At 44.4% G+C, this 13,406-nt stretch overlaps 1 protein-coding gene across 2 annotated transcripts in view; it reads right to left on the reverse strand.

The window, feature by feature from the left end:
• MTMR7 (myotubularin related protein 7) overlaps positions 1–12,128 on the reverse strand; it is a 78,239-nt gene extending 66,111 nt beyond the window's left edge. For both annotated transcript variants that reach the window (XR_016507399.1, XM_090258085.1), the window contains exon 1: positions 12,021–12,128. Coding sequence is in view for 1 of the 2 variants with exons in the window: in XM_090258085.1 (XP_090114211.1) it covers positions 12,021–12,044 (24 nt within the window). In the remaining variant the exon portion in view is untranslated. The remainder of the gene's footprint in view (positions 1–12,020) is intronic.
• Between the last annotated feature and the right edge of the window lie 1,278 nt (positions 12,129–13,406).

Here is a 13,406-nt window from a genome sequence, read left to right on the forward strand (position 1 = left end):
TATGTCCCAACTTGCTGGAGATTTTAAGTCCTTTCTCCACACAGAAAATAGGATACTTGATGCACAGATTTCTATAAATTTGTGAGCCATCTACAAAGCTCCAAATAATTCTAAGAAATAAGGTCACACTCTGTGAAAAATGGAAGCTTTGCGGAATCTGCCTTTAAGAGAAGGATAAAACCAGTCAAATTTCCCCTATAGATAAGGATATTTTATCCAGCTTAGCCAAGGTGAGAAAAATATCCTGATGGTCTCAGCTAGTCTTGAATGCTTGTAAATGGGCAGGTTGCTGAGTTCCACCTACCTGTGCAATTGTTAAAACAGGAAATTGGACTGGTATTGAACTGAACTTGAAACCCCCCCTGAGAGGGATAATAAAGCTAAAATAGTGAGTGACACAGAGCCGTAGCTACTTGAGAGATGAGACCGCTAGGGATTCTTGGAAAAGGCAGAGAAGAGAAAAGGGAGCCCGTTTTTGCTCAGAGGACTCTGTAAACATCCTGCCAGCAGCCAACTGTCATAAATAAAGAGTCAGGCTCTTGTGCGTTTTGCCCGGGGCCCATATAATTTATTTTGGTAGGATGACCCTGGACGTGTAGGCTTCAAAGAACATGCACTCTTGAACAAGAGGACAGTCCCAGGATTTATTTCAACACCACCTTAAAATAACCTCGACCAAAAATACCATTTCCAACAAGCCCAAATAACAGAAAAAGAGGAAGAAGGATGTCAAGAGGGAAATAAATGAAGAGCAGAAGCTGGGCCTATTGTAACCTAGAGAAGAGATGTACAAAGTGGCCTGTTCAGGACAGCTGGGTTAAGAACAATACTCATTTAAAAGACAAAGCACGGGAGAGTAAGACCTTGCTAGGGAGCATTATAGAAAGTCAGAGGCGTACTTTATTGCGGCACTTTCCCTGTAAAAATATTTCTCAAATTCTAAAATGCTTCCGAAGTTGACATACTGCTGACAGAGGCACTCAGAGCAAAGTCTAAATTGTCTACTTCTATAGCGCCTTGGGAACTGTAAGAAAACATTTTTCCGAGGCCAGGTTGTGCCAAATGGAACTTAAGAGCTGGTCCAAAGGGAAGAGGCGGCCTGGGTACAGAGAGAACCAAGTCACAAGCCCCCCTCCCCATCCCGCCACCTCTGGCAAGTCTCAGTGCGGGAGGGCGGAGGGGCACAGCTGACCATGCCCAGGCCGCACCCCTGGGCTCCGGGCCTCCACGCACAGACTCCATAATGGGCACCACAGGTTCCTCCTCCTCTGCTTGCAGGACGGCCCCCACGGGCCCCTAAGTCCCACCCTGGGAAACGACGAGAAAGCAAGACAGGGAGCTGGGAAGCCTCTTCTGAGGCCCCCTAGGAACAGCCGCACGACTGCCCTGTCACCAAGAGCCCTAAGTGACCGAGGACACTGAGGACGCCACTCACCCAGCACAGATAGCACGTTCCCTCCGGCCTGATACCCAGGAGGACCCGCCTCCTTCCCTCCCCCTCGCCTCCACCACCGCAGTCCGCAACGGTCATTCTCTACCCTTTCCATTGCTGTGACACCTCTGGCCACTGCCATCTACTTCCCATGAATGCCGCACGGCCCGTGACACGCTATTTTCATTGCCCCACACTAACTGTTCCCCAGCACAGACAGCGCGGGGCAGAAGTAGGCTGACAGTGTGAGTCTGCGCAACACAGTATTATTATTTATTGCTCATTGTATTATTTTCCATACAAACACCTCTAACACTACTTTTCCCCCGCCCTCCCTGTATATTTTCAAGAAAGGCACCAGCTTTTTTCCTTCTCCTTATACTTGCCACAGCACCACGAAGAACACTAGGCCCACACTTGCATTAGGACATGCAGTAGAAGGAACTGGGACACAGCCCTCGGCTTCCTGCAATAGACCAGTACAATGATTTTAGAGCAACATGCAACCTTCCACTGTAGGACCTTTAAGGACAGGCACTACATTTTTTTTTTCTTTCCCACCTCTGTATCCTAATGCCTAGCACACACGTGTGCTAAAATCTTTCCCCAGTGAATGAAAACGAACAACACTATGGTACAAACAGAGCGTGCGAGGCCATGTAGGGAGAACCAGATAGAGTGAACTGGGAAGGCTGTAGTTCTGAATTTGAATTTTCAGACAAGGAGGTTAGGAATAGTCAATTGTGGAAGATGCTGCAAGTACAAGAAACAAAGATGAAACCAAAAAAAAGAATTTTCATCTGCAAATGTGAAAACGAAATGCCATGTGACTAAAATGGAACTTTTTTTCTGTAGCTGGGATAGTAAGCAGCTGTAGTTGAACAAGCAATCTGTAAAAGCTGACGTGAACACAGCCAGCAGGTGTGTGTGTGTGTGTGTGTGTGTGTGTGTGTGTGTGTGTGTTTTAAATCCAGTTAGACTTCACACTGGGTAGAGGGTTCCCAGTGGGTGTAGAATCTGAGAAGTCTTGAGAAGGTTTGTTTACCTTTGCTTTCGGTCGTGTGCTCCTGGTGTGGTTGCTACATATGAATACGCAGCCTTCATAACATTCTTTATTTGGAAATCTGAGACTCTCCAAGACGCCAGTGTCCTGCCAGTGGAAGGGTACGCTGTGGAGCTGAACTCGAGTTACTGCATAGAATGTTTTTGCAGGCTGTCAGTTGTGATATGTTCTGCGAGAACCCTCGGATTAAAGTTTTGGTGACAAGGTTTTTAACTTTAAAGCAAAACTAAACTTGTGAGCTTGGATGGAGTCCAAGTATAACATTCCGATTGAAAGCCATACTTGTATTTTCTTGCAAAGCGCTTTTGAATTAACAAAATATTACTGTAAGTATGTAAATAAATAAGTAAATAAATAAATAAGAGGAAAAAGAAGAACCAAGGCTGAAGATACTGCAACTTGGACACTATGTCACATTAAACCGCGTCCCTGATTCATTCCCTCAAGGAGGCTCCATTCACTCAAGGAATATTCCCTGTGCACAGCGGTTCCGCCAGGCTTGATGCTCCGGGTGCTGGGGAAAGGGCTGTGGCCAAGGCAACCTCACTGCTCACGTGCGCTTTGCCTGGGGACGGGCGGGCAGGGGAACGGGCAATAGCAAATACCCACATGCCCTAAGGCGCAGGAAGGAAATGAACGCAGGCTCAGCAGCTGGGTGTGGAGGGGCATCAGCATGTCCTGGGAAGTCCTCTCGAATACAATGACTGGCTCTTGTAATAGAGAACCCAAGTCAGTGAGAGCCAGCCACGAGGAACTCTGAGAAAGGACCAGTCCCGGCAAAGGAAACCTCTCATGAAAGGCCCTGGCCCAGAACTGCTTTGACAAGTTCAAGGGTCTACAAGGAGGTGGGATGGCTGATGGGAGTGTGCGAGAGGGTACAGAACAGGAGATGAGGTGTCTCACAGGTAGCCACAGTGATCTGGAGGGCCTTCCAGGACAATGATAGGACTTGGGCTTTCTCTCTGCAGAGGGTGAGAAGCAAGTGCCAGGTTTACAGGGGAAGAGTAGCAGGAGCTGGCAAATACATATTCTAAGGAGGATTTTCTAAGGCCTTGGCTTATTTTATATATGTGTGTGTGTGTGTGTGTGTGTGTGTGTGTGTATTCAGGGTGGGGCAAAAGGAGGCTTACATTTGTTCCTATGAAAAGTAATACAATAATTAATAAATAATAACATAAGAATAAACTCTGCATCTCACATAGTCACAACTCTAAACCTACTTTTGCCCCACCCTGTATACAGGCACACACATATGTAGAGTTCTAAACAACTGCAATATCGTTTTTTTTACTGTTTAATTCTTTTCTACAACCTAAGTTTCAAGAAACTAGAAACCTGATCGGTCCAGGGCCTAAAACAGTGCCTGCCATATAGGAAGCACACAAGGAACATTTGTTGAAGGTACAGGTCAATGAATCAATGCACGAATGGTGTCTTTGAATCTATCCACTTAGCTCGAAAAGGCAGAATCCCTTCCCTAACCCACCGCTACTCAACCTGGCTGGCCAGCGCACTCCAGTGTGGACGTCAGCTGCACCTGCAGTGTGCTCATGACTTGTGCTTTGCCACAGGCCCTAAAGAATGAAACTTTCTTGAATCACTTGGCAATACACGTCTTTCTCCGGGAATCTCTGATAAACAGTGTTCTACTAAACGAAAAAGAGGAGAAAAGCAAACATACAATTTTTACAAAGTTGTCATAGCCTGCCACAAAATTTTAAGTAGGGGTTATTTTTAAACAATTTTAAATGGCTGTGGGAGGAAGGGTTGGGCTTATGTCCCGGGAAGTCCTTCTACTCCCAAAGGCTTCAACTAGCTGTCCACCAGGGGAAAGGGCACTAGGAAAAATAGTTTAGACTGTTCCTGGCTTAAGAAATATGGCACAAAATGAGCTTCTTGGACTCCGAGTGAAATATAAGAACCCAAAGTTGAACCATCACATGGGACAAAGTCATGGAATCCTGGGTGTTTGGTCAAGAGGTTTAATTTCATGCATACTTCACAGTTTGTCCTGTTCAGAATGGAAAAACCAATAAAATAAAAATCGGGATGGGAAAATATATGGCCATCTGTTCCGTGAAAACAAGCAAACAGACACTACTGTGCTCATAGATACATGGCAGAAGCGATGACCAAACCCAACTAGTTAATGATACAAGTTCAAAGGGAAGTGTTAAGACTTACTAATGAATAAATAAAGTGGACATGCACAGGAGGCTTACAGTTTAAGGCCTTTATCATTCCTCACCAATGTTTCAGGGTGTATAATCCCTTCACTAACCCTGTGAAGCCTTTAATGGCGGCACAAACGTTACCATATTACTTTCATCCATTGATGCACACAAATTACCATTTATTAAAATGGAAAAAAGTATATAAATAGATAATTCAGAAAAGTAACAAAATGGTCAATAAACATGTCTTTGAAAGCACATCAGCCTCACTAGTAACTAAAAATACGATGAAATAACGAGATGTTATTTCTCCCTTAACTTAGCAAATATTTTTAAAATAATAAAGCAAAGGTACAATGACACTATATCGTGTTTCGAAAACTTTTTGGAAAATCATTTGGCAACATAGATCAGCCATAAAATTCTTCATCTCTGTGATACAACAATTCCATTTCGGGCTCTATCCTCAGGGAATGATCACCTATGCAGATAATAATTAATAAACAAGGTGTTCATCATAACATTGTTGTAATAGCCTTCTGGGGAAATGGCTAATTTGATAAGGACATTGCCATAGGATTTAAAAATCACATAGTCTTCCAAAGAGAATAAAAATAAAAAATAAAAATAAATAAATAATAAATAAAAATCACATAGTCTTCTAAAAGCATGTTTTCAAAGTCCATCATATAGTAAGTTTTAAAAAGCATACTATAAAACTGAACTGGGTCCTCCTAAATTTCTAAACAAATAAATAAAAAGTTCGAGTATTCATTGCAATGAAAATAATAACTAAAGTTAAGATACTAAGATATTAACAATGGTTAATTTCTATGTTGATTCTAACATAGAATCAAAAGTAATATACTCTTAACACCTAAAAATTATTTGTTAAAAGGAGAGAGAACACGTAATGCGGACGGTGTAATGATGGTGAATGCCACGAAGAAAGTGAATCTTCTCATAACTCTATTGAGCTCTCCCCATCACAGACAGAGCGTGCAAATCAGACTATTTTCAAATGGATGATACGGCATTTTGTAATTATAAGGTGGTGAGTTTGACATTAATTCTAGGCAAGATTCTAAAATAGGTTCTTTAATGGAATTTTGTATGAACCTAGAAAAAGAATCCATCCATCAGCAGGAAGATCAATGATTCACTCAGTCATCATTGCAGATGACTTCATTTCTTTCTCTGAATGAGCTCATTGAAGAGGTGATGGAGGACAAGTTCACAAATGGTAGATGACATCAGACTGAAAGAAGCAGTCAACCTGTTATCAGAATCAAGGTCTTGGGAGATGCGGGCTCAGGGCTTCAATCACTAAGAAGTCACATTGGCCTATCTAATTTCTTCCTTAGATAAGATCACAGATGAGGTAATAGAGGGCAAGTTCATTACTGAATGGTCCCAGACTGAGAGGAATAGCAGATGTGTATCGGGATCTAAAAACAAAGTAAGGGATTAAGCAATAAGCTAAATCCAATGAAATAATATGCAACAAAGGTAAGTGTAAGATACCATCACTCAAGGAACTAGTAGAGGAGATGGCTTCAACTCACCACGGAGACCACTTCAGGGCTCTCTTCCATAGTAAGCCCACCAGAAGGCCACCGAGCTGGGACTTGATGATATATATAATTAAACAAATAGTTATTGAATATTACTCTCTCCCAATCCAACCAAACCTAAAGTAATCATATGTTCTCGTTACTCACTGAGTAAAGTAAGCAAGGATGGTAAAGGGGCTTAAAACCAAGGCACTGAGTGGTTATGAGAACATGCACTTCTGAGCTAATGACCCAGGTAGGAGGAAATGGTGAGGGAGACAGCAGCGTCAAGTGAAATCCTTGATGGGCCATCTCCTGGAAGGAGTGTTGATACACAGGCAATATCGCAAAGGACCAAGCTAGACCCAATTACTAAAAACTACAGTGAGACAGATTTTGACTAAATATAAGAACAACTTAATCATGAGAGCTGTCCATGGTCATTATGGGCTGCCAAAGGGACACAGTGATCTCCCTGCATCAGAAGAACAAATCTCAGGGTAGCTGGGCCCTTGGCTCAGAAGGAATTCAAACATAATTTTAGTCTGTTCTCCCCTTGGATGCCAGAAATGCTTCCATGTCTTCTCCGACGGGTCACCCAGACTCTGCTTAGACACCGCTATTCTTTCATGAGATGAATTAATTTCTCTTATACAAACATGTGTAATTGTGGGAAAGAACTTCCCAATACCGAGCCAAGATCTTTTCCTCTGCTCTCTGGGACTATAAAAATTTTGCCTAAACCCTGGGCCATATGAGAGGATTTTAAATACTGAAAGATATCATGTAATAAGAACACTTATAAGACAGTTCCTACTCTCAGTCATTCTACTCTGAAAAAATACATTAAGAAAATTGTGCCAGGGGCTTGCATAGGGGCACAAAACACAAATCCCTAATAGTGGAGGCATGTTAGGCAAACTACAGTCAAATAAATAAGATGCAGTCATTAAAACAATGAATGGGTGGATGACTTCTGAATTATATATATATACACACACACAAAGCAACAGTGGATGAAAGTTCAGTAAGAGAAAAGACATGCTATCTCTGACTGTGAAAAGTACTATTATTACAAATTAGAAGGGAATCTGGAGTGATATAAGTATAACTCATGCTCATTGGGTTTTCTAAAACGTTGTTCAACTGTGTAACAACAAAAATCTATACTCCCTTTTGATGTAACCCTATCTACTCATGCCATTTAAACAAGTATTTCCCAAGTACCTAGGTCCTGTATTCTCTACAAACCATTCTATATTGTTGGGTGCATATGAAAAGGAAGGGTTTAGTTGTATGATATATAAGATGTCATCACCGTGTCCTCAAAAATTAAACACAGAGTTGATATGACCCAGTAATTCTACTTCTAGAGATACACCCAGAGAATTGAAAACCTATGCTCACACAAGAACAAGTACATGAGTGTTCATAACAGCACTGTTCAAAGCAATCAAAAACTAAACGACTTGTATGCGTGTCAGTCGATGAATGGATAAACCGAAGGTTGTATATCCATAGAATAGGGTATTATCCTGCAGCGAAAAGGATGAAGTACCAATACATGATACAGCTTGGATGAACTAGAAAAGACTGTGCTAAATGAAAGAAGCAAGTCACAAAAGGCCACATCTTATACTATTCCAGTTATAGGAAATGTCCAGACGAGGCAAATCTAACAGAAGCTGAAGGCAGACTAGTGGTTGCCATGGGCCAGAGGAAGCAATGAGGACTGAGTACAAACAGGTTCTGGGTTTCTTCCGGGACTGACGAAAATCTTCTGAACTGGACAGTGGCGATAATTGCACAACATGGCCAATGCACTAAAACGCACCGAACTGTACTCATTAAAACGACTGAAATAGTGAATGTTATTTGAATTCTATCTCATTCAAACTCTATATCATCACAAAATACATACCATGATCTATGCTGTATATTTTACATAATATATTGACATTCACAAGTACTTAACACTAGTTCCATTAGAAGATTCACAGTGCTGTCATTAGTCACGGAGAGGCCTGGATTACTAAAGCAAACTCTGAAAACCAAAGAGCTGAAATCAAGAATTACCCATCCTTTCTAGTATTTGAGTATTAACTAGTGTGTGCTTACTTGACGCCAGCAACTTTGTCAGGGGCTGTGGATACAGGGGTGAGCCTCACCTTCTCAGAGCTCCTGGTTTACAAATCATCACTCAAATAAATATAAAGCTTGTAACCAGGGGCAGGACGTGAAACGCTGGGTTCTGTGATAGAATGTAACAGGCAGATCTGATTTAGATGAGGAACTGGGCAAGAGCCTCTCGGAAGAGATTATATTTAATCTCCAAGGTGAAGAGCGAGGCTAGACCATTCCCATGATGAAAGGGCTGTGCAAACGTTCTGAGGCCGGAAAGAACCTGAAACATTTGAGAAACCCACGAGGCCGGTGGTATCAGTGGATAGCAAATAATGAGAAGACTGTCACGGAATGAGGCTGGGTCTGTCCACACAAGGCCTTCTAGGCCACTCTGGGGATTCTCACTTTATGTCCTGGGTACAAAGGGAAGCCACCCAAGAAGAATTTGAGCAGGGAAGTAACATGATCACACACCCAGGCTCCCTCTGTGGAGAAGGGATTAGAAAAGAGCAAAGAAGAAACTAGGAGACCAATGAGGAGGAGCAGAGGCTCGGGCAGGGGGACAGGGTGGAAAGAAGAGAAGACGTCTTCAAGATCTGCTTTGAGACGTCATTACATATTCTAGTTTACAACTCAGATTTACACGTTTAAAAAAAACTGTCTTCCACAAAGACCAAAGCACAAAAAATAGAGATTACTTAGTCAGGATCCTTAGACCCATCAGCATGATACCCAGTACCAAACCAGATCCTGCAAGCATGCCAGGCTACTTCTAGGAGCCCTGAAACCTTTTCTTAAGACTATGTAGTGGCTGAACCCAACTTTTCCCTGCAGGGTATTTTCTTATCAGCCAGTTTTCAGAGTGGTACAGAAAGCCAGACAGAGAAGTAGAAATCAAACATTTCACTGTGATGAATCCAGGTAATGCTTGGTGTCCTCACTTCAACCCAGCCGCGAACTAGTTTGTCTTGGGGACATTTATAGAGGAATCATCCTGGGAGATAAACACCCTGCTTAGGATATGCTCTGTTAGAGCCTTCAGTTAAACACACTCACCCAAGAAAAAAAACACATGTGCAAAACAGCCCAGATTGCTCATGGGCATTCATTTCCTTAATCCGCACTTCTGAGACTGAAGCAGAATACGAGAGGCGGTGACGGATAGCACCGAGCTCACAAAGAGTAAATGAAGGACTTCCGCTGTAGTAGGAAAGCAACTGAACACCGCACAAGCATGCATTTCTTTTCCTCTAAAATAACCCCCTGCCACCCACATGGTAAAAATGACTTCAAACCCAGACGGGGCCAGATAAACTCTGTGTATACTCCTTATAAGCCACCCAAGATGTGAAATCATGACATTGAAGGCCAGCTATGTACTCAGTACCCCCAGAGGGTAACAGAAACACAATAAAGATGGATATGACCATCAATAATTATGTTTTGCAACACACACTCTGTAAGTAGTCTTGTTTCCTTTTTCATTTATGTAGTGAAAATTCAGTCTACACTTAAAAATGTAAAAGGCAAAGAGATGTTGTTCAGCCTCGAGGAGGCATTTTATCATTTCTCTCTGTGTCACTGTTGAGGTTCTCAGCCTCTTTGAAGTTGTAACTGATTTATTGCAATCCACCATATTTATACAACTGCCTGACAGCTGTCTCAGATGCTCCTGATTCTTCTTGACACCTTGCATGTTAAGACTCAGCTCTTCTAAGAAGGCTTCCCTCACCCTTTCTGGTAGAGCTCATCATCTATCCATTCTCCCCTCCCTGCCCTCTGTCCCTTGCACATACGTCTGTCCAGATTTACAACTGCCTCCTCTTCTAGACTGGGGGGCTCCTTGATGCTTTGTGCTCCTGGGCCCTAACACAGAGTCTGGTGCACATGCTTGTGGAATGAAATGAATGAATAAGCAAATCTGGGCCACCCCACCTCTACACGTCTTGAATTTTTTCCACCTGCATTATCCTAAATGTTAACGATCCTCCGTTCAATAACATTTCAGACAATTCTTCATGTTCCCCACTTCTTTGCCTTTCCTGATAGAAGGGGACTGCTGATTTGAAACATTACACCACTTAGAAGGTGTTTAGGAAAACCAGTTTTAAGAATAAGGGAGAATAGTGCTTGCCGCTCAGACTGACACACATAGCTTTGTACAGAGTGAGTGTGAATATGGACTAGAAAAGGTTTTTACTCCCCAAATTCATATTCTATAGGAAAATGGCACCCACTTTCAAGTCACCCCATCACTCTGGCTATTGACATTCGAATCAGATATCATTCTTATAAAGGGCCCCTTCATCGTGACAAAGAAAGGATGCCCTCCACAAGGGCAGAGAGAACCCATGAGTTAAATTCATCATTCCGGAATAAATTATTTAGCACCACTTAAACTCTGAAAGCTGTGAGCCACCTAGCCTGTGGTTGATGGCACTCTCTTCTACGTTTACAATTTCCCGATTGTGACGCAACAATCTAACTCCGTGGTGCAAAATCAATTCAATTTAAATTTACTGTTGGAACTGACCATCTCTGGCAAACAAAGATATTTTTCCACTGATCTGAGATCATTATAAAGCGGCTTGGACAAAGAGGTACTTAGGAACCATTCCAAAATTTAAAAAATGAACTCTTCCTACTGGATTTACAAAGACCAGGAAGCAATGGCCCCCATGAGACGAGTGGGGTCCCTGGGGTCACCCAAGTTCTGATGCTCTGGCCCAGCGCTGACTTGCCTGCTAAGGGCCTCGATTTTGAACCTGAGATCACCCTGGGAAGGAAAACAGCTGTGGTGGTAGGAACAAGAGACAGTCACAAGGCTTTCAAACTGAATTCTTTCACTAGTTTAGCGTTTTCATTAGGGATGTGGGTCATCTCTTCACTCTAAGCTTTACTTCTCGTGCACTATGAGTAGGAAGGTTTGGGACAGCAATCAACGCTCCCAGTGTCATTTAACTGGAATGTTCAGGGATCAGTCGCTTTCACTGAGTGACAAAAGCTGGTGTTCAAAACACACCCGTGGAGGAATCTATACACCGCCCTCTTCTCCCCAACGAACAAAACGGGCTGGAAAAGGCAAGAAGATGGAAGGACTGGTAATATTGAAACCTGCCGTGAATATTGATCACGGGCCCTGTGTAAGGTCCTCAGCAGCTGACGGCCCGAGGATGGGGGTCTGAACCCTTAGATTCAACAAGCTCTTCAAATGTATTCAATCCACCTGCACATAACTCAGTGCGCTGCACCTGTCATGAAGAAGGCTTGTTTCTCTTTCAACCGCTCAGTACAACCAACAGAAAAAATTTTTAATAAATAAATAAATAAGGCAGCTGCAGCCGCAGAGTGAGGGATCAGAAAAGAGCTCATTTATCAGCCGATCGGCAACCCCATTGCTCAACAGACAATTGGGGTTTCCCCCCGCCCACCCCGATGTCCACTGCGCACCCCCAAGGACGAGAGGTTAGATGCAGCATCAGCCCAGGCTTAGGCCTGTGAGGCAGCAAGAGAAGGAGGAGGCTCCCAGGGCACCGGGAGATGCTCGCGCGGCCGCCTCCTTCTCCTTGGATCGCGGTGCTGACTCGGCCAGCGCCCCGCAGGGAAGCTAGGCCTCCGGCCAGTTCAGCATCCCTCCTCCCGCTCCCTCCTGCGCCCGCGCCGGGGCCACCAACCTTGGGCGTGCGGATGTGCTCCATGGGGGCCCACGTCTGCAGGATCCCTAGCGGACACAGCCTCGCGCACCTACGCGCGTCTCCAGCGCGGCGGGAGGGACACGGGGAGGGGGCTTCGCGCCAGGGAGCCGGAGGCTGCGGGGCTTGGCTCCGCCTCCAGGTGCGGCGGCACCAGGCGCCCGCGCGGCCCTAGAGCGTGTGTCTCCGCGCTCCTGCCACCTGTCCGGTCTGCCACCTGGCCCGTCTGCTGCCGCCCCGCCTCGTCTCTGGCTGGGGTTGCCAGAGCGAGAACCGGTCCCTCCCTTTTAAGAGGGGCAGCCAGCGTAATACTGTGGGGCTACTGTTCCCCAAGACACAATGGGGACCTTGTGTTGGGCGTGGCTTCTTGGAAGAGAGAAGGAGAATATGCTGCTCCACGGGCCCAAGGGTTCCTTCCGGAGACTCCCAGGATAGGTGGGACTCGGGGTAGAGTCCCCGAAGGTTGCCACACGCGCTCCACTCCAGGTTCAGCACGGCCTAGTGGGCTCTGTCTGTGTATTTCAGCACGCGAGCAGCCGGGATCGCTTTGGGAATGAGGGTGGAAATAACAGCAACAGTGTTAGAGCCCCAGGAGGTGATCTGCTAAGTCAAGCATCTCTCACCAACCTGCGACAACACTGTTGGGACTCTTGGAAGACATGCTCTTCCTTGGCATCGTATTGGCTGCTTGTGTCGCCGTCACTTACCTATGGCTGGGCTGGAAGATGGAGGGACAGAGCATCCATCATAAGGTAACATCTTTCCATTTATATTATTAACAATAGCTGATGTCACTGGAAAAGCCCCAGGGAAGATATGCCTCTGCCCCCTGTCGCCCCCACCCCGTTTTTCTTGCAGCCGTGTGTACACAACGCTCCACCGTAACTAAAATTTCATAAACCTATACATCGTTCTTAGAATAGTATCTATTCAACTTTTTCCTAGCTCTTACTCACCTCTCTTTCCAGCTGAATTGTAAGTTCTTTAACTGTAGAGACTTTTTAACCTCTTTTGGTTCAGTGCCTGCTAGGCACATTAGAGCCTTCCAAATAAAATTGAATTTAATCAATACAGTGTTACATTTATTTTTAAATTTCCAGATTTCCTGCACATATTTTTTATAGTTCCATCCTCCTACTGCCCTGGGAGGCAATTAGGACAACTACTATCAACTGACATTTGCATGTGACAGGATCGACCCAGGCCTGTCATGTCTGCCTTACTAAGGAGCACCAGGAATGGAGTCAGGAGCACCTTGGTACCAGCTCAACACTGACTTCAGTCTCCTCCTTAATAATGAGGATGGGCTCAAAGGTAGTTTCTGTCTCCCAATTCCAGCAGTATCGGGAATCCTGTATCCATTTGGGG

The sequence above is a fragment of the Furipterus horrens genome, unplaced genomic scaffold (genome assembly GCF_987537825.1).
Source record: "Furipterus horrens unplaced genomic scaffold, mFurHor1.1.pri manual_scaffold_12, whole genome shotgun sequence".
NCBI lineage: Eukaryota > Metazoa > Chordata > Mammalia > Chiroptera > Furipteridae > Furipterus > Furipterus horrens.